Source organism: Xenopus laevis, chromosome 6S (assembly GCF_017654675.1).
Source record: "Xenopus laevis strain J_2021 chromosome 6S, Xenopus_laevis_v10.1, whole genome shotgun sequence".
Lineage (NCBI taxonomy): Eukaryota > Metazoa > Chordata > Amphibia > Anura > Pipidae > Xenopus > Xenopus laevis.
The window spans coordinates 128,209,588-128,234,728 of NC_054382.1; the positions used below are offsets into that span (position 1 = coordinate 128,209,588).

The window sequence follows — 25,141 nt, forward strand, 5'->3', positions numbered from 1 at the left end:
TGAGAGACGGCCTTTCCATAATTCGGAGCTTTCTGAATAACAGATCCCATACCTGCTTAACGTATTTTAAAGACATTTTGAAGTCTCTTTTGCACTGGGTGTCCTTTTGTCATGTAGTTTATTGAAGGTATGGGATCCGTTATTCGGAAACACGTCACCCAGAAAGCTCCAAATTACGGAAAAAGGTCTCCCATAGACTGCATTTTATCCAAATAATCCAAATTTGTAAAAACGATTTCCTTTTTCTGTGTAATAATAAAACAGTATCTTGTACTTGATCCCAACGAAGATATAATTAATCCTTATTGGAAGCAAAACCTACTGTAGCTCATTATCTCCTTCAGAAGGTAATCCTGTTGATATTACTTAAAGGGCCCTCATGTTGATATATAAAGCCAGAGAGCCTGCACCGTACCTTTGCCTGCGTTCCGAGGGGGCAGCGGAGGGGCATCTGCAACAGGAGACGTGGGGGAGTCTGTGCTCGTAGACATGAATATCTGGTTGGTGAAGGCTCCATAAGAGAGTCTCTGCTTGTCCCGAGGAGTGATAAATCCAGGCAGCGACAGCTTGTCTTGTGGGGAAATGCTGGACGAATGGCAGAAGCTCTGGGGTCTGGGGGAACGCTCTTTCTTTATTGGGCTTGGCTTTTGGGAGAAACAAATTAAAGTCAGTCACATAAATATAAGCACACACATTACCCCCTCTCATCCTCCTGTCTGAATATCTGACGTAGAGAAAGCAAAATACACCTACATATAAGGTAGGGATGTACCAAATCCAGGGTTCGGCCTTTTTCAGCAGGATTCGGTCGAATCCTTCTGCCCGGCTGGACCGTATCCTAATTTGCATATGTAAACTAGGGGCGGCAAGGGAAATCGCGGGACTTTTGTCACAAAACAAGGAACTAACATATGTTTTCCCCTTTCCATCCCTAATTTGCATATGAAAATTAGGATACGGATTCGCTTCGGTATGTGGCCAAATCTGTCGCGAAGGATTTGGGGGTTCAGCAAAATCCAAAATAGCGGATTCAGTGCATCCTTAATATAAGGAGCACTTAGTATTATGTGGGTTTATGGAAAGATATATAATGAACATTTAAGCCAACCTTATACTCTAAATCATCATCGCTCTCATCCATTTCTTCCTGTCGGAGGTTCCAGTCGTACTCCACATGGACATGAGGATTCAGCTTCCCTGCCAGGCCTTGGGAAATCTGCACCAGAAACATTCCGTTAAAAAAAAAAAAAAAAAAATATATATAAATATATATATAAATATATATATATATATATATATATATATATATATATATATATATAATATATATATATATATATATATATATATATATATATATGGAAACTACGCAGGAGGGGAGATTGGTACCATATAGACACTTCTTTACATTGTCCTACTGCCCATAAAATTAATATTCTGCTATTGGTTTCCAGGAAGCTGTATGGCACCACTTTTTGATATATATAAGTTGATATTTACATAACTAAGCATAAAAGGCTTTTAATAGTTCTTTTAAGGAACACCACTAGTTTACATGAATTTATTAGTGGTTCTTGCATTTTCGCCTTGCTTAAAGGAGAACTAAACCCTAAAAATGAAAGTGGATAAAAATGGCATCTTTTATATAGTGAACTTATTGCACGAGGCTAAAGTTTCAGCTTGTCAATAGCAGCAATGATCCAGGACTTCAAACTTGTCACAGGGGGTCACCATCTTGGAAAGTGTCTGTGACACTCACATGCTCAGTGGGCTCTGATTGGCTGTTGAGAAGCTAAGCTTAGGGGTCGTCACTAATTATCCAGCAGAAAATGAGCTTCCCTGGCTGTAATATAAGCTGATGCTACAGGTTTGCTGATTATTAAATTCTGATGCTAATTGCACTGCTTTCTGTGCTGCCATGTAGTAATTATCTGTATTAATTACTAATAAGCCTTATATTGTGACATTTCTATTCTATGTGTACTGTATATTGTGAGTGGGTCCCTAAGCTCAGTAAGTGACAGCAGCACAGAGCATGTGCAGTGAATCAGCAGAAAAGAAGATAGGGAGCTACTGGGGCATCTTTGGAGACACAGATCTTTACTGCTAAAGGGCTGTGGTTGCCTTGGGCTGGTACAAAACATCATGTACAACATTTCTACCTACTTCTTCAGTTAAGCTTTAGTTCTCCTTTAAATCACTGTCTCTTATGTTGTCTTCCTTCCTTATCACCTCCCACAAATCCTGTTCTGTTACCATGAACCCCCTAACTAAAAGTCAGAGAGAGTCAAGCAACTAGCAGCCTAGAAGGAGGCATATCATCACTGGATGCCCAATAACCAACCCGAGTCGTAAACAAGCCTTTCCATAGCCCGAACTTCTGTCTCATAGCCTCATACTATATAATTATGGCAACATCATGTTCCTCTATAAAAGACTTCTCTGATGTTCTTCTGCTTAGAAACCATAGACAGATACTTACCAGCTCCTCACACTGAGTTGCTTTCAGTCTCTTTGCTATGTCGTTAGCCGTCTCACCGACATGGTTAACTGTTACAAAAATGACAATGCCTGTCAGTCCTGAAATTTATGCAGCATCTGGCTAAACTGTATACTGCCCTACTATTTATTATTATTATTACAAGTATGGGATCCGTTAACCGGAAACTCGTAATACAGAAAGCTCCAAATTACAGAAAGGCCGTCTCCGATAGACTCCATTTTATTTAAATAATGAAAATTGTTTAAAATGATTTCCCTTTTCTGTGTAATAATAAAACAGTCGCTTGTACTTGATCCCAACTAAGATATAATCAATCCTTATTGGAAGCAAAACCAGCCTATTGGGTTTATTTAATGATCACATGATTTTCTAGTAGACTTAAGGTACGAAGATGCAAATTACAGAAAGATCTGTTATCTGGATTATCCGGAAAACCCCAGGTCCCGAGCATTCTGGATAACAGGTCCCATACCTGTGTTAATGTATTTTTAGAACGCCAACATATTGCGCAGCACTGACTATGCAAGAGAATCAGGATCAATGTGTGGTGGAGGATTACTATGTAAATGAAAACAAAAGCATTATTCACTAGAGTCCTGCAGCGGGGCGGGTACAAAAAAATTGATCCGTGCAGGACTAGTGATCTTATCACATGATAAGGACCAGTGGGACCAGCCATAAGGCAACAAACTACAGATATGGGACCTGTTATCCAGAATGCTCGGGACCTGGGGTTTTCCACATAATGGATCTTTCTGTAATTTGGAACTTCATACCTTAAAGAATAAGTAAACCTTTAAAATAAGTGAATGTAAAATTGACGAGGGGGCTATTCTAAGCACTTTTGCAATGTACATTCATTATTTATTTTTCTTTTATTCCAAGATATTAAGGGATACATGTACTGTTAATATGAATGAATTTTGTTACAACAGCGCCACCTGCTGGTCAGTTTCCCACCAGTCTGACCACCAAGTAGTCAAGGAAGTTGTCAGGAAAAAGAAAGAGGCTGCTCTGATGTTCTTCTGCTTAGGAAAGATGTGAGAAAGGTTTCTAATTTTATTCCTAAACAGAAGAACATCAGAGCAGTCTCTTTCTTTCTCCTGACAACTTCCTTGACTACTTGGTGGTCAGACTGGTGGGAAACTGACCAGCAGGTGTCGCTGTTGTAACAAAATTCATTCATATTAACAGTACATGTATCCCTTAATATCTTGGAATTAAAGAAAAATAAATAATTGCAAAAGTCCTTAGAATAGCCCCCTCATCAATATTACATTCACTTATTTTGAAGGTTTACTTATCCTTTAAGTCTACTAGAAAATCATATAAACATGAAATAAACCCAATAGGCTGGTTTTGCTTCCAATAAGGATTAATTATATCTTAGTTGGGATCAAGTACAAGCTACTGTTTTATTATTACAGAGGAAAAGGAAATCATTTTTAAAAAATTGGATTTAATTGAGTCTATGGGAGCCGGCCTTTCCGAAATTCGGGGTGCTTTCTGGATAATGGGTTTCTGGATAAGGGATCCTATACCTGTACCGGTTGCTTTGGATGTAAAGTAGTAGCTATATAGCAGGACACCACATTGGGGTTCTTACCAGCATCAATAGTTGGCTTTCCCCTCAAGAGCAATTTTAAGCATTCTGGCTTGTTATATAAGCAGCAGTAGTGTAAAGCAGTGTTGCCCTTTCCAGTCTGTTTATCTAAATTTCCACTGCAGGAAAAAAAAAAAGTGAGACAAGAAAATAAATTTGGGGTGGGGGTAATGATTCACAGTGCTGCACATTTTAATCATTTTATTCTATCAATAATGAGGAGATATCAAGAACATTCCAGACAACAATAACTAAAAAGTACTTATTACTAATTACATTCACTCTTTCTAAGGCCTAAAGCTTAAAGGGGTGGTTTAGCCAGGGTGGGTCCAATGCCCCCATTCCAAAGCTGGGTTTACCTTTACGTTAACTTAGTATGTTATAGAATGGATAATTCTAAGCAACTTTTAGGTTGGTCCTTTTTATAGTTTTTAAATTATTCTTCTGACTCTTTCCAGCTTTCAAATGGGGGTCACCGACCCCATCTAAAAAAACGAATGCTCTATAAGGCTGCATATTTATGCTTATCGCTAGTTTTTTTTTTATTACTCCTCTTTCTGTTTAGTCCCTTAGGCTCATTTGTTATTGCTACTTTTTATCACTCATGTTGCTATTCCGGTCACTCTCCTGTTCATATTCCAGTCTCTTGTTCAAATAAATGCATGGTTACCAGAGTAATTTGGACCCTAGCAACCGAATGGCTGAAATAGCAAACATGACAGCTGCTGAATAAAAACCTAAACAACTCAAAAAACACAATTTATAAAAAATGAAAACCAATTGCAAATTGTCTCATAATATCACTAAATAGCAAAAGGATGTGAGTTTTTATCAAAAAGATAAACCAAAAAGTAGTTTAAAAGTTCAAATACATTTATTAGGACAATGCAGGTGAAGGCCTAATGCGTTTCGTGCCTATTGGGGCACTTACTTATAGGCACAGCCTAAGTGCCACAATAGGCATGAAACGCGTTAGGCCTTCATCTGTATTCTCCTAATAAATGTATTTGAACTTTTAAACCACTTTTTTTAAATAGGCACGAAACGCGTTAGGCCTTCACTTGTATTGTCCTAATAAATGTATTTGAACTTTTAAACCACTTTTTTGGTTTACTTTTTTTAAATAGGCACTTTACGCGTAAGGCCTTCACCTGTATTGTCCTAATAAATGTATTAAAACTTTTAAACCACTTTTTGGTTTACTTTTTTTAAATAGGCACTTTACGCGTAAGGCCTTCACCTGTATTGTCCTAATAAATGTATTAAAACTTTTAAACCACTTTTTTGGTTTACTTTTTTTAAATAGGCACGAAACGCGTTAGGCCTTCACCTGTATTGTCCTAATAAATGTATTTGAACTTTTAAACCACTTTTTTGGTTTACTTTTTTTGAAATAGGCACTAAACGCATTAGGCCTTCACCTGTATTGTCCTAATAAATGTATTTAAACTTTGAAACCACTTTTTGGTTTACCTTTTTTTAAATAGGCACTAAACGCATTAGGCCTTCACCTGTTTTGTCCTAATAAATGTATTTAAACTTTGAAACCACTTTTTGGTTTACTTTTTTTGAAAAAGGCACTAAACGTGTTAGGCCTTCACTTGTATTGTCCTAATAAATGTATTGGAACTTTTAAACCACTTTTTTGGTTTACGTTTTTTAAATAGACACTAAACGCGTTAGGCCTTCACCTGTATTGTCCTAATAAATGTATTTAAACTTTTAAACCACTTTTTTGTTTTACTTTTTTGAAATAGGCACTAAACGCGTTAGGCCTTCACCTGTATTGTCCTAATAAATGTATTTAAACTTTTAAACCACTTTATGGTTTACTTTTTTGAAATAGGCACGAAACGCGTTAGGCCTTCACCTGTATTGTCTATATAATGTATTTAAACTTTGAACCACTTTTTGGTTTACCTTTTTTTAAATAGGCACTAAACGCATTAGGCCTTCACCTGTTTTGTCCTAATAAATGTATTTAAACTTTGAAACCACTTTTTGGTTTACTTTTTTTGAAAAAGGCACTAAACGTGTTAGGCCTTCACTTGTATTGTCCTAATAAATGTATTGGAACTTTTAAACCACTTTTTGGGTTACTTTTTTTAAATAGACAGTAAACGCGTTAGGACTTCACCTGTATTGTCCTAATAAATGTATTTAAACTTTTAAACCACTTTTTTGTTTTACTTTTTTGAAATAGGCACTAAACGCGTTAGGCCTTCACCTGTATTGTCCTAATAAATGTATTTGAACTTTTAAACCACTTTTTGGTTTACTCGCCAACACAACAAGCTTTTGTGTTGGCGAGTGATATCACAAAGAGTGGTGTGATGTCAGAGAACATTGTTGTCAAGACCGCCGGGAGCGCGAGGAGTCGCGTCCGCTCCCGGCGGCGAAGAATCCAAGATGGCGGCGCCCAGTCAACCCACGTGGGTTCCGACGCCGGCGCCCGTGACGTCAGCGCGGCGCGACGGTTCCAGCGCGCGCGCTGACGCTGGCGCAAGGGCGCCAAATTCAAAATATAAAAGGACGCCTGAGACGCCAAGATGGCGCCCGAAAATAGGATTCTGTTCCCTGAGAGTTTCCTGGGTTCCCTTGCTGTTTTCCCTACTTATATCTGCCTGATTCCTTGTTGTGACCCTTTGCCTGGACCTGGACTTCGCTGATACTCTGCCTGCTATTGACCCCCTGCCTGGACTTTGGACTTTGATTATATTCTGCCTGCTTTGTGACCTGTTGCCTGAACCCGATTACCCTTTCTGCTTAATCCCTGGATACCACGATCCTGATCCCTCCTGAGGGGCTTCCTCCTAGATCCGGACTACTCCCCAGAGGGGGCTCCCGGCTCCCTGACATTATTTTCGGGCCATGGATCCTTCTGAGGAAGCCACACCTCATGTCGGACGAGCGCTCCGCGGACTGGCATCCCGCATGGAGGACTACGAAAACCAGCAGGTTCGCATTGGGCAAGCACTCGATGTCCTGCTAGCTCAAGTGCCCTTCTGAGCCTTCCACTGCTCCACCTACTGGAGATCCCCCCATGGCGGCAGCCCCTACGAACGCAAGCTACCCGACAGGTGAGCCTCGCATTCCACTCCCCCTCGCTTCAGTGGGGACCCACAAGCCTGCAGGGGGTTTGCCACGCAATGCCAAATTCAATTTGAGTTCCAACCCAACACAGTTTCCAAGTGAGCGTTCCAAGGTTGGGGTATGTGAATGTCTCGATTGGAAGGCAAGCCACTAGAGTGGGCAACGTCTCTTTGGGAGAAGAATTCCCCGCTGACTTTTGATGTTAAAAGACTTTCTCCAAGCTTTTCGTTTAATCTTTGATGCTCCAGGTCGGGTTACGAACGCCCCTGCCCGTCTCTTGCAGCTCCGGCAGGGAAGCCGCAGTGTCAATGACTATGTTATAGACTTCCGAACACTGATGGCGGAGACTTCCTGGTGTGATGACGCTTACAAGGCTGTTATACTACCAAGGCCTATCCATCCGCATCAAAGATGATCTCGTCTCCAGAGAGACTCCTGACACCCTGGAAGGGCTGATCGCTCTATCCATTAAAGTGGACACTCGTCTCAGAGAGCACCAGGTGGAGAGAGAGCGCAGCAGACGATTTTCTCCCTTGTTGGCCCCTCGCTTTCAAAAGGCCGATTCTGCAAACACCCGCTGTTCCTGTGACTCATGTGTCGACGTCCCCCTTGGAGGAACCTATGCAAGTAGGAAAGACTCGCCTCTCCGAGCAGGAAAGACTCCGAAGACGTATGGCAGGTCTCTGTTTATACTGTGGTGGGCATTCCCATTTTGCCAACGCCTGTCCTGCCAAAACCAAGAGTTTTGTACCCGAGGTATGTCTCAGGTTTTCTCATGTAGGGGGCATCACTCGAGGTCCTCTGGAGAAGTATCAAGAAAGTTCACGCAGACTTCTTCTTCCTTTGCAGATTCACCTGGCAAGTAGGTCTATCTTCGAAAGGGCCTTCCTCGACTCCGGAGCGGATGGCAATTTCATGGATGCCTTTTTTGCCGAACGCATGAAGATTCCCCTGCTTCCATTATCTTCACCCCTGCGAATTACCGCCATAGATGACAAACCCCTGGAGTTTGAATTCGTCACAAAGTTCACGGCGGAACTATCTGTACAAGTTGGGGCGCTGCATCAAGAAAAACTTTCATTTTTCATCATCCCCTGTCCTTCTACTCCAGTAATATTGGGTCTTCCGTGGTTACGTCTGCATAACCCCACCATAGACTGGTCCACTGGGCAGATCTCTCGTTGGAGTTTATTTTGCCAGCAACATTGCCTTCCGTCAAAACCCCTCGAGAAAAGGGGAATGTCTCCTCTGCGGAATTAAAAACTTTGCCCTCCACTTACAAGGGATTTTCCGATGTCTTTTGTAAAAAGTCGGCAGAGTTCCTTCCCCCACATCGCTCCTACGATTGTCCGGTTGAACTCCTGCCAGGAGCTATGCCCCCAGAGGGCGCACCTACCCTCTCTCTCCTGCAGAGACTACCGCTATGAAGGAGTAAAATCCAAGAAAATCTCCAGCGGGGGTTTATCCGCCCTTCTACCTCTCCTGCAGGGGCTGGGTTCTTCTTTGTGGAGAAGAAGGACGGAGGCCTTCGCCTTGTATAGACTATCGGGGTCTGAATAAGATCACCGTGAAGAACAGGTACCCCTGCCCTGATTGCCGAGCTCTTTGACCAGCTGAAAGGGGCAAAGATTTTCTCCAAGTTTGGATCTCCGGGGGCTACAACCTCATTCGCATCCGGGAGGGTGACGAATGGAAGACGGCATTCAACACTCGGGATGGGCACTATGAATATCTTGTTATGCCCTTCGGCCTATGCAATGCCCCTGCCGTCTTCCAGGAGTTTGTTTAATGATGTGTTCCGAGATCTCCTAGGAAGGTTCGTAGTCGTATACTTGGACGACATCCTGATCTTTTCCAAGGACCTTGAAAGTCATCGCTCCCAGGTGAAGGAGGTACTCTCTCGTCTGAGGAAGAACTCTCTCTTCGCCAAGTTGGAGAAGTGTGTCTTCGAGGTATCCAAGATCCCCTTCCCTAGGATACATTATCTCTCCAGAGGGATTTGAGATGGACCCCGTGAAAGTGTCGGCCATCCAGGAGTGGCCTCTCCCACTGAGTACCAAGGCAATCCAGAGGTTCATCGGATTTGCTAATTATTATCGACAGTTCATCCGGGGGTTCTCTCCCGCATTGCACCTATCCTGGCCCTCATTCCGGAAAGGGGGTAAACCCAGCCTGTGGCCTCAATCCGCCATAGAAGCCTTTCAGTCCTTGAAAGAGGCCTTCACGTCCGCTCCTGTTCTCCGAACATCCCAAATCTGCTGCACTACCCTTCTGCATCGAAGTTGATGCTTCTGAAGTCGGAGCCGGAGCTATCCTGTCTCAGAGGACACTCCACTGATGGAAAATTGCACCCCTGTGCGTTTTTTCTCCAAGAAGTTCTCAATCCGCAGAGCAGAACTATGATGTCGGAAATCGAGAACTCTTAGCAGTCAAGCTTGCCTTGAAGAATGGCGTCACCTCCTGGAGGGCTCTGAAATTCTGTCCAGATTTTCACAGATCACAAGAATCTGGAGTTTATACAGTCCCTCAAGAGGCTAAATCCCAGACAAGCCAGGTGGGCCCTTTTCTTTTCCCGTTTTAACTTTGTTTTGACTTATCGCCCAGGTTCCAAGAATCTGAAAGCCGATGCCTTGTCTCGTAGCTTCACTCCGGTGGACCGTGACCCTGAGAGGCAGGAACCAATCATTCCACCAGTCAAGATCATTGCCTCTCTGTATCCCCAATTTGCCGACCAGATTCTGGCTGGGCAGTCCTCGGCTCCTCAAGATACTCCGATTGGCATGGCCTTCGTCCCTCCAGAACTTCGCCTGGCCATCCTGCAACAAACCCACTGCTCCAGACAAGCTGGACATCCTGGTCCGGCCAAGACCCTTGAACTCTTGAGGCGCCTAGTCTGGTGGCCTGATATCCGCAAGGATGTAAAGGACTTTGTGGCTGCTTGTAATGTCTGTGCCACTTCTAAGCCTAGCCATTCCCGCCCCAGCGGGTTGTTACAGCCTTTGCCGGTTCCCTCTCGTCCGTGGACGCACCTCTCTATGGACTTTATTGTCGAACTTCCTCCCTCCGGTGGGAATACTGTGATCTGGGTTGTCATTGACCGCTTCAGCAAAATGGCCCATTTCATCCCTTTGAAGAAGTTACCCTCTGCGGTGGAATTATCCCAACTCTTTATTAAGTACATCTTCCGCTTGCATGGTTTCCCGGTGGAGATCGTCTCCGACAGAGGCACCCAGTTTACCGCCAAGTTCTGGCGTTCTCTATGTAAAGACTTGGAATAACACTTAAATTTTCATCTGCCTACCACCCGCAGACGAATGGGGCAGCTGAACGTGTGAACCAAGCCTTAGAACAGTTCCTGAGGAACCACGTGTCTCTTTGCCAGGACGATTGGTCTGACCTCCTCCCGTGGGCGGAGTTTGCTCATAATAATGCATGTCATTCCTCCACAGGAAGGTCTCCATTTATGGTGGTGTATGGACAGCACCCTCAAGCCTTTCCTCAGGACTTCGTGTTGTCGGACGTCCCGGCTGCAGATGATCTGACAGCCCATATGCTTGCTATTTGGGCTGCAACCAAGTCTAATCTGGAGAAGTGTGCTCTAGTCCACAAGACTTTCGCGGATCGCCGTAGAAGGCCCTCTCCTCCCTACAAGGTGGGTGATACTGTCTGGCTCTCTTCCAGGAATATTCGCTTGAAGGTGCCATCTCCCAAGTTGGGTCCGAAGTTCCTGGGTCCATTCCCCATCTTGGAGATAATTAACCTGTAGCCATCAGACTTCAACTCCCACCAGAGATGAGAATCCCCAACGTGTTCCACGTCTCCCTGGTGAAGCCCACCGTCTCCAACCGTTTCTCTGGTGTCCAATCTCCTCCTCCTGCTGTCTCTGTGGAGGGTCAACAAGAATTCGAGGTGGAGAGAATCCTTGATTCCAGAATCTCCAGAGGGTCCCTTCAGTACCTCATCCATTGGAAGGGCTTTGGCCCCGAAGAATGCTCTTGGGAGGGACATCGTGATGTGCATGCTCCTCGTTTGGTAAGAGACTTCCACTCCAAGTTTCCCCAGAAACCAAGTCCCGGTGGTCCTGAGGCCCCCCGTGAGGGGGGGGGTACTGTCAAGACCGCCGGGAGCGCGAGGAGTCGCGTCCGCTCCCGGCGGCGAAGAATCCAAGATGGCGCGCCCAGTCAACCCACGTGGGTTCCGACGCCGGCGCCGTGACGTCAGCGCGGCGCGACGGTCGCAGGCGCGCTGACGCTGGCGCAAGGGCGCCAAATTCAAATATAAAAGGACGCCTGAGACGCCAAGATGGCGCCCGAAAATAGGATTCTGTTCCCTGAGAGTTTCCTGGGTTCCCTTGCTGTTTTCCCTACTTATATCTGCCTGATTCCTTGTTGTGACCCTTTGCCTGGACCTGGACTTCGCTGATACTCTGCCTGCTATTGACCCCCTGCCTGGACTTTGGACTTTGATTATATTCTGCCTGCCTTGTGACCTGTTGCCTGAACCCGATTACCCTTTCTGCTTAATCCCTGGATACCACGATCCTGATCCCTCCTGAGGGGCTTCCTCCTAGATCCGGACTACTCCCCAGAGGGGGCTCCCGGCTCCCTGACAATTGTGCCCAGTGAAGCTGTACAATTGTAGGCACTACACCATTAAATATGCAAATACAGTTCAGCTGTTTCTTAAAATGTACAACGGTGTCTGCCGAGGTACATAAAGTGCAATAGATTTGTGTGATGTGATATAACCGGGTTTGGAATTTTAGCATGAATATGTACACATTAGAGATCTCAGAGCTTGGCAGAGTTAGGGGTGCCCTGGATAATGCACGGTTATTTTAGAGTAGGGCAAAAATACAAAATCCTACCAGTTTTGTACCAGGAAGTCGACCAAGGGAAGAGACGTAGGGTCAGCAGTCCGGACTGCAAAATGAAGTGCAGTTTCACCTGGCTCCTAGAAGGTAAAATACACTCTGCACATTACTTCAACTCAGGGATATAGACAAGGAAATTACTGGTACTGTCTTAAAGGATAAGTAAAACTTTAAAATAAGTGAATGTAAAATTGATGAGGGGGCTATCCTAAGCATTTTTGCAATTTACATTCATTATTTATTTTGTTTTTATCCCAAGATATTAAGGGATACATGTGCTGTTAATATGAATGAATTTTGTTATAACAGCGCCACCTGCTGGTCAGTTTCCCACCAGTCTGACCACCAAGTAGTCAAGGAAGTTGTCAGGAGAAAGAAAGAGGCTGCTCTGATGTTCTTCTGCTTAGGAAAGATTTGAGAAAGGTTTCTAATTTTATTCCTAAGCAGAAGAACATCAGAGCAGCCTCTTTCTTTCTGACCAGCAGGTGGCGATGTTGTAACGAAATTCATTCATATTAACAGTACATGTATCCCTTAATATCTTGGAATTAAAAAAAATAATAATGAATGTACAAAAGTGCTTAGAATAGCCCCCTCATCAATTTTACATTCACTTATTTTAAAGGTTTACTTATCCTTTAAGTTTGTAGAAAGGCAGAATATTACAAGGACGCACAATGCAGAAACAATATATTCATGCAACCTCTATTCTTTAACAGTACAGAACAGCAGCAGCTCTCGGAACTCTCAAAACCTTTATTTGTCATTGACAAATAGAAAACATTAAAGGAGACATTTTATATAACCTTCATATTCAGATATATTACTCATCCTTCCTTAAAACATGGAATGATGCAGAATGAAAAATGGTTTAAAAGCATTTTACCTCTAAAAACTGTCATTATATCAGAGCTGCAGAGAGAACCTCTCTGCTCTGTGTCTAGGCTGAAATGAAGAGTGGGAGTGTCTGTTCTTTCTCTCACAGGAAGTGGTCACAGCACTGACTGACAGGCTGAACTCTGCACGGAAACTCCTCCCCTCTCACCCTCTGTCCTGTGTTTCCCCAGCCTGCACATAAACTGTCGTATGTCTTAGCTGTGGGTTTGTTTTCCTGCATATTGATATATGATCAGGTGCAGGGAGTTGCAAAGGAATAAATGCAGCAGTTCTGGGACAATTTATGTTTAATTGCAGGGAGTTGCAAGGGAATAAATGCAGCTGTTCTGGGACAACTTATGACCAGGTGCTGGGAGTTGCAAGGGAAAAAATGCAGCTGTTGTGGAACCGTTTATGGTCAGGCACAGGGAATTACAAGGGAATACATGCAGCTGTTCTAGAAAAATTTATGATCAGGTGCAGGGAGTTGCAAGGTAAAAATTCAGATGTCTGGAACAATTTATGATCAGGTGCAGGGAGTTGTAAGGGAAAATGCAGCTGTTGTGGAACAGTTTGCGGTTGGTTGCAAGGAGTTGCAAGGGAATAAATGCAGCTGTTCTGAAACAATTTTTGATCAGGTGCAGGGAATTGCAAGGTAAAATGCAGCTGTTCTGGAACAACTTATGTTTAGGTGCAGGGAGTTGCAAGGGAATAAATACAGCTGTTCTGGAACAATTTATGATTAGGCACAGGGAGTTGCAAGGTAAAAATGCAGCTGTTATGGAACAATTCATGTTTAGGTGCAGGGAGTTGCAAGGGAAAAAATGCAGCTGTTGTGGAACAGTTTATGGTCAGGCACAGGGAGTTACAAGGGAATACACGCAGCTGTTCTGGAACAATTTATGATCAGGTGCAGGGAGTTGCAAGGGAAAATGCAGCTGTTGTGGAACAGTTTGCGGACGGGTGCAGGGAGTTGCAAGGGAATAAATGCAGCTGTTCTGAAACAATTTATGATCAGGTGCAGGGAATTGCAAGGTAAAATGCAGCTGTTCTGGAACAATTTATGTTTAGGTGCAGGGAGTTGCAAGGGAATAAATACAGCTGTTCTGGAATGATTTATGATCAGGTGCTGGGAGTTGCAAGGGAAAATGCAGCTGTTGTGGAACAGTTTATGGTCAGGTGCGGGGATTTGCAAGGGAAACTGCAGCTGTTATGGAACAATTCATGTTCAGGTGCAGGGAGTTGCAAGGAAATAAATGCAGCTGATGTTCTGGAATTGTATAACATATAATAAAAGATGCGGGGAGTTACAAAGGAAAACCCAAAAGATGTTAATTGCTTTTTGTATACAACATAATACTGTGTAGAAAATGACTATGGTATTTACACTAACTGCTGATATACATTGCCCCCAGAAAAGAATAAAATACTTTTAGTAACAGATTATGTTTTATTTATACAGCAGTTTGCTTTTCTTTTTTTCCCAGTCATAGCAGGGCAAGGGAAAGGAACAAGCAGTGAAGGGAGGAGGAAGGACAACGAACAGGGCAGAGCGAGGGTTAAATGAACAGGGCAGAGAGGAAGAGAGAGGAAACCTGCAGGGAGGGAGTTAAATGAACAAGGCAGAGAGGGACAGAAAGGAGCAGTTCAGGTAAAGTAAAGGGTGATCTGATATCTGCATCACAATACAAAACACGCCCAATCCTCCCTCAGTCGCTGCTGCTCTGTGCCAAAGGCAAGTTGCAAAGGGGGAGGGCTGAGCACAGTTTTCAAGCTAATACAGACATTTGACCCAAGAGGTATTAAAATAAACAGTATTTCTTCTATTTTACATTATTTTATAATGGTTTGATGCATTGCCAAAATGTATGCTATATGTCCCCTTTAACTTGGGGTTAGATCAGTGGCTTCCAAAGTCGGTGTTTGTGACTATTTGTTCTCTTAAATAAACAGGAAAGCCCAGTTTTCAGTTAACTTTAAGTATGTCCACTAGCAACCAGATGGCTTTAACTGCAAACTGGAGAGCTGCTGAATAAAAAGCTAAATAACCCAAAACCCCCAAATAATAAAAAATGAAAGCCGATTGCAAATTGTCTCAGAATATAACTCTCTATGTCATACTAACAGTTAACTCAAAGATGAACAACCCCCTTAAGGCCAGTTATAAATATATATAAATAATTTATTTGCTGCCTTGATATTTTTGAAACTATGACTTATTGACCAATGTTTTCCTATATCTGTCCACATATCCTGAGCTATGTATTGTAGGGTACTGCACAAAGGTCAAGTTGGGCTTGAGCTGAGCAAGTTTGAAAAGAGAGAGAGAGGAAACTAGACCTAGGTATGGTAATGCTGCTGAGATAATGTCAAATGGACAATATAACATTTTAAATCACATATAAATAGCATGTCAGCATGAAATCAGTAACAAAAAAAACCCATTAAAGCTGAAGAGCTAGAGTCAGTTACCTGTCCAGATTCTACCAGTGGTTCCATGATCTCTGCACCTTCTGCATAGACTTGGATTAGTGCAAGTAAGTCCCTGGATTTCACAGCCTTAAGTAGCTCATTCAGTTTTTCTGCCCCGGTAGAACAGATCATTCTGGAAAACCTCCGCTCCACATACTTAGCAATGATATATTCTTTACGTGCGATCCTGTGAGCAAGGCAGCGATAAAGGGAATTAGAAGAGAAATTTCTGTACTGCAGACATTATTGGATATTACATCTACTATAAGTAATTCTAAAAAAAAACTGGACTTGCTGTAGAAAGACAGCCGAGTCTTGCCCTGTAGAGTTCTCCCTCCTATGCTGAGCCATTTGCTTGGTGAGAAGTTGTTTTGTCTCCCCAATGTATAGATCTGTGCACTCCTCACTTACCTGTGATACTGTTACAATTAGAAGACTATGTGAAGCCAAGTTATCCGCAAGCAGCCCCCGCAAAGTCCCATTGTTGAAAAAAAGACGTACTGAAGAGCTTACAATTTGCCAAAGAAAACAATGACTGGCCTAAAGAGAAATGGCACAACATTTTGTGGACTGATGAAACAAGATTGTTCTTTTTGGGTCTAGGGGCCACAGACAGTTTGTCAGACGAGCCCCAAAAACTGAATTGAAGTCACAGTACAGAGTGAAGCCGGGGGCACAAGCATCATGATATGGAGATGTTTCTCATACTGTGGTGTTGGGCCTATTTATCTCATACCAGGGATCATGGATCAGTTTCAATACATCAACATACTTGTTGCCTTATGCAGATGAGGAAATGTCCTTGAAATGGGGGATTCAACAAGACAACGACCCCAAACACACCAGTAAATGAGCAACACCTTGGTTCCAGACCAAGATTCATGTTATGGAGTGGCCCAATCCCCTCACCTTAATCCAATAGAAAACTTATGGGATGACATCAAAAATAGTGTTTGTGAGGCAAAAGCAAGAAATGCAGAACAAGTTGTTGGAAGTTGGTGGACTCCATGTAAAGGTGGCCATACACGGGCCGATAAAAGCTGCCGACAGACCGTGTCGGCAGCTTATTGGCCCGTGTATGGGGCCCCGCGACGGGCTTCACCGATCGAGATCTGGCCGAAAGTCGGCCAGATCTCGATCGGATGGGACAGAAAATCCCGTCGGATCGCGGCCGCATCTATTTGTTGATGCGGTCCCGCGATCCGACCGCCCGTTTGGGCATCGTTAGGATCCGATCGTTGGGCCCTAGGGCCCACGATCGGATCAGCCCGATATTGCCCACCTCAAGGTGGGCATATCGGAGGGAGATCCGCTCGTTTGGCGACATCGCCAAACGAGCGGATCTCTCCATGTATGGCCACCTTAACACAGATGTTCAGCAGATCTCAGAAACACTGATTATACAACTCAATTTTAGTTCAGCCATTCAAAGGAAAGCAAAATCTTGATACAGGTTTCAGTTAATACAGTGAATGAGTCTGACACTGCTATTTTTGGCAACAGCCTGATATTCCCTTTTTTTCAGGCTGCTGTCAGGAACCAGATAGGGATAGGGGTACAGTGGCCCTTTAAAGGAAAATAAAAGCCTTTACCACACGACTTTATTATGTTATAGGGAAACCTTTGCTTTACCTTATCGCTACCTTTTTTTTCCAAAATACTTTTTATTTATTGTTCGGTGTCATCTCGTATGTTAAAGCATGAAGGCTGCGAGTTGAAAGCATTTTTGTGACTTGGTTGCTATTGGTGCAGGCTGAAGATAAGGCAGGTATTGCGAGGGTCAATGTTTGCATTTGCGCATGCGTCACTTACTGATTAAAGCTAATACGCATGCTCGCAGTCACGGTCAGAGTGCAGGAGAGCTGCATTCTGAGATATTTTTTTCATTAACTCCACATCTTTTTCTAAAGCGCGATGTTTAAACTGCTGAATGGGTTGAACTAAAGGAGAATCAGTCATCACAAAACAGGTATGCTTCGCTAATGAGCTTAACTCTTTGTTAGACTTTCCTTGTCCTTTAACACCCAATGCAGATTGACTTGAAATACTAAGAAAAATAAAGAGGGTGAAGCCGGCCATAGACGTACAGATATAATCGTACAAATCCTCGATTCGTATGATTTTCGGACCGTGTGTGGAGTGTCCCGACATTTTTCGTGCCATGGCGATCGGTCGTTCAGACAATCTGACAGGGTAGAACATTTCTGTTGGTTACCAATAATATCTCTCCATGAATTGCTGATCTGACGATATCAGTGGGAGACTGTCACCAGCTTTGTCGGACATAAACGTTCATACGATTGCTGTTAGGGGCAGAACATTGTTTTATCTGTTCTTTTACTACTTTATTTAAACTGAAGGTTAGTGGCAGGTCGGGGGATGGGGACGTCCGTTCATTCGTCCGATATTGCAGGTAAATCTGCACGTCTATGGCCACCTTTAGAACAGTATTGATCCCAGACAGCTGTGGGAGCCAATCAGAGACTACATACTTGTCCTGCTCTATCCACATCTGTAACCTGCTACCTTCATAGTCAGGTCTAGATATAGACAAACATGATAATAAATCTAGACCAGACCAGGTGCATTCAGGTTACTTACATATCACTGGAGGGAGACGGCTTGGCTGATGGAGAAGGCAAATTCCCTTCCATAATGTCGTTGAAGCTATTGTTTCCTACATTCTTGGCCAGCTGTGGACAGAAGAAAAGAGAATTACATTGTTCTTGGAAGCACACATTTAAAGAGAGAGAGAGACAGCGCATTAGAGATATCGACAACATCAAACATCATTGTTTCTTCAAATTCACATATTGTATCAATGATAAATGACTCGTGTTAGACACACAACTGGCAGCATAGACATTGTCCAGGCAAATTGCTTGTATAATATCTACTTTATAGAAAGTCTGATTAATATAATTAATCCTACTAGGGGTCCAGTTCTTTTTGTATTAACAGGGGGTTTGTATTTTTTTCATTCCACCCCTGTCACAGTGAGACCCATAACTCTTGTGAGCATTCTGTAATATAATTAGCCCTCCTACTGTTGTACACTCACTCAATGATGTAGGCAAGGGGCAGGGCCGCCATCAGGGGGGTTGAGGGGGGACAAGTATCCCGGGCCCGGGGTTGAAGGGGGGCCCGGCAGTGCTGCACTTTTCGAAGAGCCGGGCCCCTCTTAACCGCTCCGCAGCCGTGCCTCTGCTTGCGAAGTCCCGAAGAGGCAGAATGCGGAAGTGCCAGGTATACGAAGTCCTAAGCGGCGGAAAGACCTGAAGTCACGAAAGGAGCAGACAATGAAGTCCTGAAGCGGCGAAAAGACTTTAACTTTTAAGGGGGGCCCTGGCACCAATGTTTTTTTAAAAAATAATTTTTGGGGCCCCAATTTTTTTTAACTTGTAAAAAAAACTTTTATGTGGGGCCCTGGCGCCAATGTTTTTTTTTTTTTTTACCTTATAAGGGGGCCCTGACCATCAATATGTGTGTGGGGGGTTACTTTTTTAGCGCTGATGTCTGTGTGGTCTTTTAATTGTGATGTGGAGTGGGCAGGATCAGGGGTGGGGCTTGGGCACCAGGGTTTTTGTTGTATGGGGCCCCGTGATTTCTAATAGCGGCCCTGGCCAGGGGTCCCCAAGCTTTTGTAGCCATGAGTCACATTCAAATGTAAAGAAAGTTGGAGAGCAACACAAGAATGAAAAAAATTCTTGGGGGCTAAATTTGAGCTGTGACTGGCTGTTTCGGTCTATAGTCCTGCAGCGGGTTGTGTACCCGCGGGTTACCTTCAAAAACATGCGGTACCCTGCGAGTTGCAGATAGAAGTTTCGGTAGCAGCTATAGATGCAGGTCGGCGGTTCTTCGGATCTTCTCAATAGCGAGTTTTACACCTTTATTTGTGACCACGCCTACTTCTAATGATGTCACGTCCGGGTTACAATGACAGCACTTCCTGTTTCTTGATGGTCAGCAGGTTGCGGATCGGGTTGTGAATAAGGTACTTGCGGTCGGGTAGTGGGTGGAAGCGGGTAGCGGGTCCGGGTTTAACAAATTGGTTCTGCGCAGGACTCTAGTCTATGGTAGGCCCAGAAATGTGCAGAACTAGTTCTACTTTGTATCACGTAGCAACGATCATGTGGTAACTATTTCCTTTTTTTAGCAGATTGGATACAATAATGTATTGGAACACGGATGTTACAAATGTATTACTATGTCTCAATGGTGTGAAAAATATGCATTATGGACACTGCTACATGGATTTATTTTAAAATACTGGGACTCACATACTGATTGGACATTTGCATATGGCCTGGGAAAATAATTGGATTCTGCACATACCCCCTCTTTTTTGTTTTAATTGCTCATTCAAGCACTGGTGGGGGGATGGAAGGGGTGTGTTTAAAAAGCCTGAACATTCTGTTTTTTTATGTTATACTTGATAAAGGGCACACAGGCCCGAAACATGTCGTGTTTCAGTAGTCGGCAATAAAAGACTATTCACAGCATTAATATGATTTTTGAGAGCTCTCCTCAATTTTCAAGATTCTAAAGTCCATATATCAGGATATTTGTGAGCTGATCGGGGAACGTTGCACTCCTATACTGGATTGAACTAGCAGTGCGTTTGGATAGCCCCTACTACTCTGTTACTGGCTCTTTGGTAGCCCCTATGTGTACTGGTAGCCTACAGGAGACTCTGTTTGGCAGTACACCTGTTTTTTGGGCAACCAAAGCTTGCCTTCAAGTCATGAATTAAAAAATAATCACCTGCTTTGAGGCCACTGGGAGCAACATCCAAGGGGTTGGAGAGCAACATGTTACTCATGAGCCACTGGTTGGGGATCACTGATGTAGACAATTAGTTCTGGGTGCAAGACCACGAAAATTGAGCCCCATATAAAACTACAACAGCCTGATGAGGTTCAATTAACACTTATCCATTATCCGGAAACCCGTTATGCAGAAAGATCTGAATTACAGAAAAGGCCGTCTCCCATAGACTCCATTTTATCCAAATGTTTTAAAATGATTTCCTTTTCCTCTGTAATAATAAACTAAGATATAATTAACGGATAATGATAAAACTTGGAATAAACAGCTTTCAGGCAGTGATTTTCAGGTTCTGCCCGAAACATGTAGTGTTTTACACTGCTAAAATAAATGGAAATTTGCAGTTTGAAAATCACTGCCTGAAAGCTGTTTATTCCAAGTTTTATCATTATTCGTGAATACTTTTTGGGGTTAAACAGACTCCTGGAACTACTACAGCTGCACGAACTTTAATATTTGGAACGTTTGAGCCAGCATTTTCACTTTTCTTAAGATATAATTTATCCTTATTGGAAGCAAAACCAGCCAATTGGGTTTATTTCATGTTTATATGAATTTCTAGCAGACTTAAGAATTACGGAAAGATCCATTATCAGGAAAGCCCCAGGTCCTGAGCATTCTGGATAACAGGTCCCATTCCTGTACTGACTTTTAAAGTTCTTTTTACACCGGTAGGATAGTTACTAGGACATGGCTACAAAAACTGCCTCGAACTAATACGGAATGAGTATTGGGATAGGTGGTGAGAATAAAGGGGAGAAAGCAAAGGAGATGATAACATTAACAGAGCACAATTTATAGTACTTACCAAGAGTTCAGAAGTTCCTAATTTGTCTAACTCCAGAGATTGGATCCTAGAGATATGAACCCCCATTTCCCTATGTATCCCCGAACATTCTATACAGGTTAAAATCCCAAGGTTTGTGGAAAGCCATGTTGGGTCTGTGAAAATATATGAAAAACACAACAGAACTGGATTAATAATATCCAATGTATAAACCTCTGAATGGCACCATTAAACTATACGAACTAGCATTTTCTTTACATTCATGTTATGTACATTTAATAGATGAGGGGGCTATTCTAAGCACTTTTGCAATGAACATTCATTATTTATTTTTCTTTAATTCCAAGATATTAAGGGATACATGTGCTGTTAATATGAATGAATTTTGTTACAACATCGCCACCTGCTGGTCAGTTTCCCACCAGTCTGACCAGCAAGTAGTCAAGGAAGTTGTCAGGAGAAAGAAAGAGGCTGCTCTGATGTTCTTCTGCTTAGGAATAAAATTAGAAACCTTTCTCACATCTTTCCTAAGCAGAAGAACATCAGAGCAGCCTCTTTCTTTCTCCTGACAACTTCCTTGACTACTTGGTGGTCAGACTGGTGGGAAACTGACCAGCAAGTGGCGCTGTTGTAACAAAATTCATTCATATTAAAAAAAAATGCCAACAATTTTTGGTGACTTTCGGCCCATGTGCAGTGGTTCGGGACAGGAAATTTACTCCAACTGCGCATGCGACGAAACTTCTGAAAAAGACCAAAGAAAGAAGATGGCTGCTGTGAACGCCAAGGCCAGAATCTGCACGGAGGGGTGAGTAAAAAATTAGGGGCATTTGCTCGGAGGGGGCAGGTAGCATGGGGGGAGGAGGGTCTACCCAGGGTAGGGTTGAATTCTCCTTTAAAGAAAAATAAATAATGAATGTATATTGAAAAAGTGCTTAAAATAGCCCCCTCATCCATTTTACATTGACTTATTTTACAGGTTTACTTATCCTTTACAAGGAACACAGCAGTCAGCCCAAAAAGGTACAGAGCATAATGAATTGTGAGGAGTAATGAATGGCTACTATCAGCAGATGGCAGCATATCCCCAACCCTAGCTCTTACATGCCCGACTGAATTCCCAGACAAGCTCAAACAATTTTGGAAGGTGTAGAGTAGACACTGCAGAAGACCATTGATCTTGTCAGTGGGAATACTGATATAATACAGAAAAGCCATGAATATCTTGTAAATTATATCCTTATAAACGGTGAGTTCTGATGTCATCAGTTATAAACAGTGAGTTCTGATGTCATTTCTGTCACATGACTCACTGAAACTTGTGTATTATAATAAATAAATAATAATATCGGAGTTCCATGACCTGTATAAAAACACTCGGCCTTCGGCCTCCTGTTTTTATATGGTCATGAAACTCCTCGGTAACTTATGATATCCTTATATTTTACAAGAGGGGGTACTTTATTCACTATATAACATGCATCAGAATGCCTGGTGTGTCATGCAGTATAATTAAAGGGATACAGTCCTTTCTGCGCCTAATCTCTCAAGAGACTCCAGTAACTCATCATCAATGGACACCCCAAAGCAGGCACTAAGTGGTATTCAGCAAAGTAATGGATTTGGCAGTTGCCAAGTTTATTTAGACTGAAATGCAGCGATTGCTCATCTGCCTGAACTGATTTGAACAAACCTTCAGGATGAAGGAGGTACAATACCAACACCAATGCTGATTCATTTTGCATGAAAGTGAAAAGTAATTGTTTAAGACATAGAGGAGGGGCAGGCAATATTTGATTGACAGCTGAGATGTTTAAATGAGTTTACAACAGCTATGAATGCTTTAATAAAAAAATGAATTTGGATTTCATGTTTAATTTGAAAAGGACTTTTATTATACAGATTTGTATGTCTGGGTGACAGGTCCCCTTTAAATGATTAAATACCACATTCTAGGTACTGTTAAATCCCTTACTTCATTGGATGTAGCTTAAAGGATTTCTGCCATGATTTTTATGGTGTCGTTTTTATTTCTAAATGACACTGTTTACACTGCAAATAATTGACTCTACAATATAAAATGTCATTCCTGAACCAGCAAGTGTATTTAGTTGTAATATTGGTGTGTAGGTGCATCTCAGGTCATTTTGCCTGGTCATGTGATTTCAGAAAGAGCCAGCACTTTAGGATGGAACTGCTTTCTGGCAGGATGTTTCTCCTACTCAATGTCACTGAATGTGTCATAGTTAGGGATGCACCAAATCCAGGATTTGGTTCGGGATTTGACCTTTTTCAGCAGGATTCGGCCGAATCCTTCTGCCCAGCTGAACCAAATACGAATTTGCATATGCAAATTAGGGGCGGGGAGGGAAATTGCATGACATTTTGTCACAAAACAAGGAAGTAAAAAATGTTTTCCCACTCCTAATTTACATATGCAAATTAGGATTCGGTATTCGGCAGAATCTTTAGGAAAGGATTCTGGGGTTCAGCCTAATCCAAAATAGTGGATTCGGTGCTTCCTTAATCTCAGTGGGACCTGGATTTTACTATTGAGTGGTGTTCGTAGATCTACCAGGCAGCTGTTATCTTGTGTTAGGGAGCTGCTATCTGGTTACCTTCCCATTGTTCTGTTGTTAGGCTGCTGGGAGGGATGATATCACTCCAACTTGCAGTACAGCAGTAAAGCGTGACTTAAATTTATCAGAGAACAAGTTTATCAGAGCACCAGTCACATGACTGGGGGCAGCTGGGAAACTGACAATACGGCAAACAAAAAAATTTGTTTGCTCTTTTGAGAAATGGATTTCAGTGCAGAATTCTGCTGGAGCAGCACTATTAACTGATGTGTTTTGAGAAAAAAAAATTCCAGTGACAGTATCCCTTTAAAGGCAAATCTCACACGAGGTGGTATCTCTGATTTTACAGGCAGTTATAAAATTAGAAGTCACCTGTACACTGTGTGACCCTTTTGCTCACGCCATCATAATAATGTTGAACCCTCTTGGTTTTGAAATTTCTTTAAAAACAATATAAAGAAGAGCATTGCTAAATACCTGGTGACCCACAATCACAGCAAACTTCGTTGCCAGGCGTTTTTTGTACATCGTCTATAATTGCTTTAGTGAGATCCTCCAGGCTGCTCTCGCCAGTGCTCTGATCTCCCCGGAAAGCCATATTCAGTGCATCTTCTTTGCTATTCGTCAGCACAGAGATCCACCTGTAACAGAAAAACACATTGCTATGTTAATATCTGTAAACACAAAGTATACAATTGGGAGCAGCTTCCATTGGATAGAGAGAGAAACATATATGGGGTGCAGGGTCCAGTTGGATACTTATTAAACAGAAAAATTAGAAAAAGAATCACCCATTTAGTTGCACCCACCCATGATATAGTCAGAGAGTCCCACCAAAGGTAAGTTAAAACGTAACTTTTAATATTATGTTAAGAGTGAATGTCCAGACATCAAATCTAGAAGGGTTAAAGGAGAACTAAACCCTAAAAATGAATGTGGCTGAAATGCCATATTTGATATAGTGAACTTATTGCACGAGGCTAAAGTTTCAGCTTGTCAATAGCAGCAATGATCCAGGACTTCAAACTTGTCACAGGGGGTCACCATCTTGGAAAGTGTCTGTGACACTCACATGCTCAGTGGGCTCTGATTGGCTGTTGAGAAGCTAAGCTTAGGGCTCGTCACTAATTATCCAGCAGAAAATGAGCTTCCCCTTTAATATAAGCTGATGCTACAGGTTTGCTGATTATTAAATTCTGATGCTAATTGCACTGGTTTCTGTGCTGCCATGTAGTAATTATCTGTATTAATTACTAACCAGCCTTATATTGTGACATTTCTATTCTATGGGGCCCATTTACTTAGCTCGAGTGAAGGAATAGAGGAAAATAGAGGGAAAAAAAACTTCGAATTTCGAATGTTTTTTTTGGCTACTTCGACTATCGAATGGGCTACTTCGAATCGAACTATTCGAACTAAATCGTTCGACTATTGTACCATTCGATAGTCGAAGTACTGTCTCTTTAAAAAAAAAAAACTTCGACCCCCTAGTTCGCCACCTAAAAGCTACTGAAGTCAATGTTAGCCT

The 25,141-nt window shown here is 42.6% G+C and overlaps 1 protein-coding gene across 5 annotated transcripts in view; it reads right to left on the bottom strand.

The window, feature by feature from the left end:
• Positions 1-25,141, bottom strand: part of asap1.S (ArfGAP with SH3 domain, ankyrin repeat and PH domain 1 S homeolog) — a 167,342-nt gene that overhangs the window by 13,514 nt on the left and 128,687 nt on the right. For all 5 annotated transcript variants that reach the window (XM_041568022.1, XM_041568019.1, XM_041568021.1 and 2 more), the window contains 9 exons: positions 24,091-24,254; positions 21,056-21,189; positions 18,022-18,113; positions 15,421-15,607; positions 12,067-12,152; positions 4,110-4,225; positions 2,483-2,550; positions 1,109-1,216; positions 416-644 (listed from right to left, as the gene is read on the bottom strand). In XM_041568022.1, coding sequence (XP_041423956.1) covers positions 416-644; positions 1,109-1,216; positions 2,483-2,550; positions 4,110-4,225; positions 12,067-12,152; positions 15,421-15,607; positions 18,022-18,113; positions 21,056-21,189; positions 24,091-24,254 — 1,184 coding nt within the window. The remainder of the gene's footprint in view (positions 1-415; positions 645-1,108; positions 1,217-2,482; positions 2,551-4,109; positions 4,226-12,066; positions 12,153-15,420; positions 15,608-18,021; positions 18,114-21,055; positions 21,190-24,090; positions 24,255-25,141) is intronic.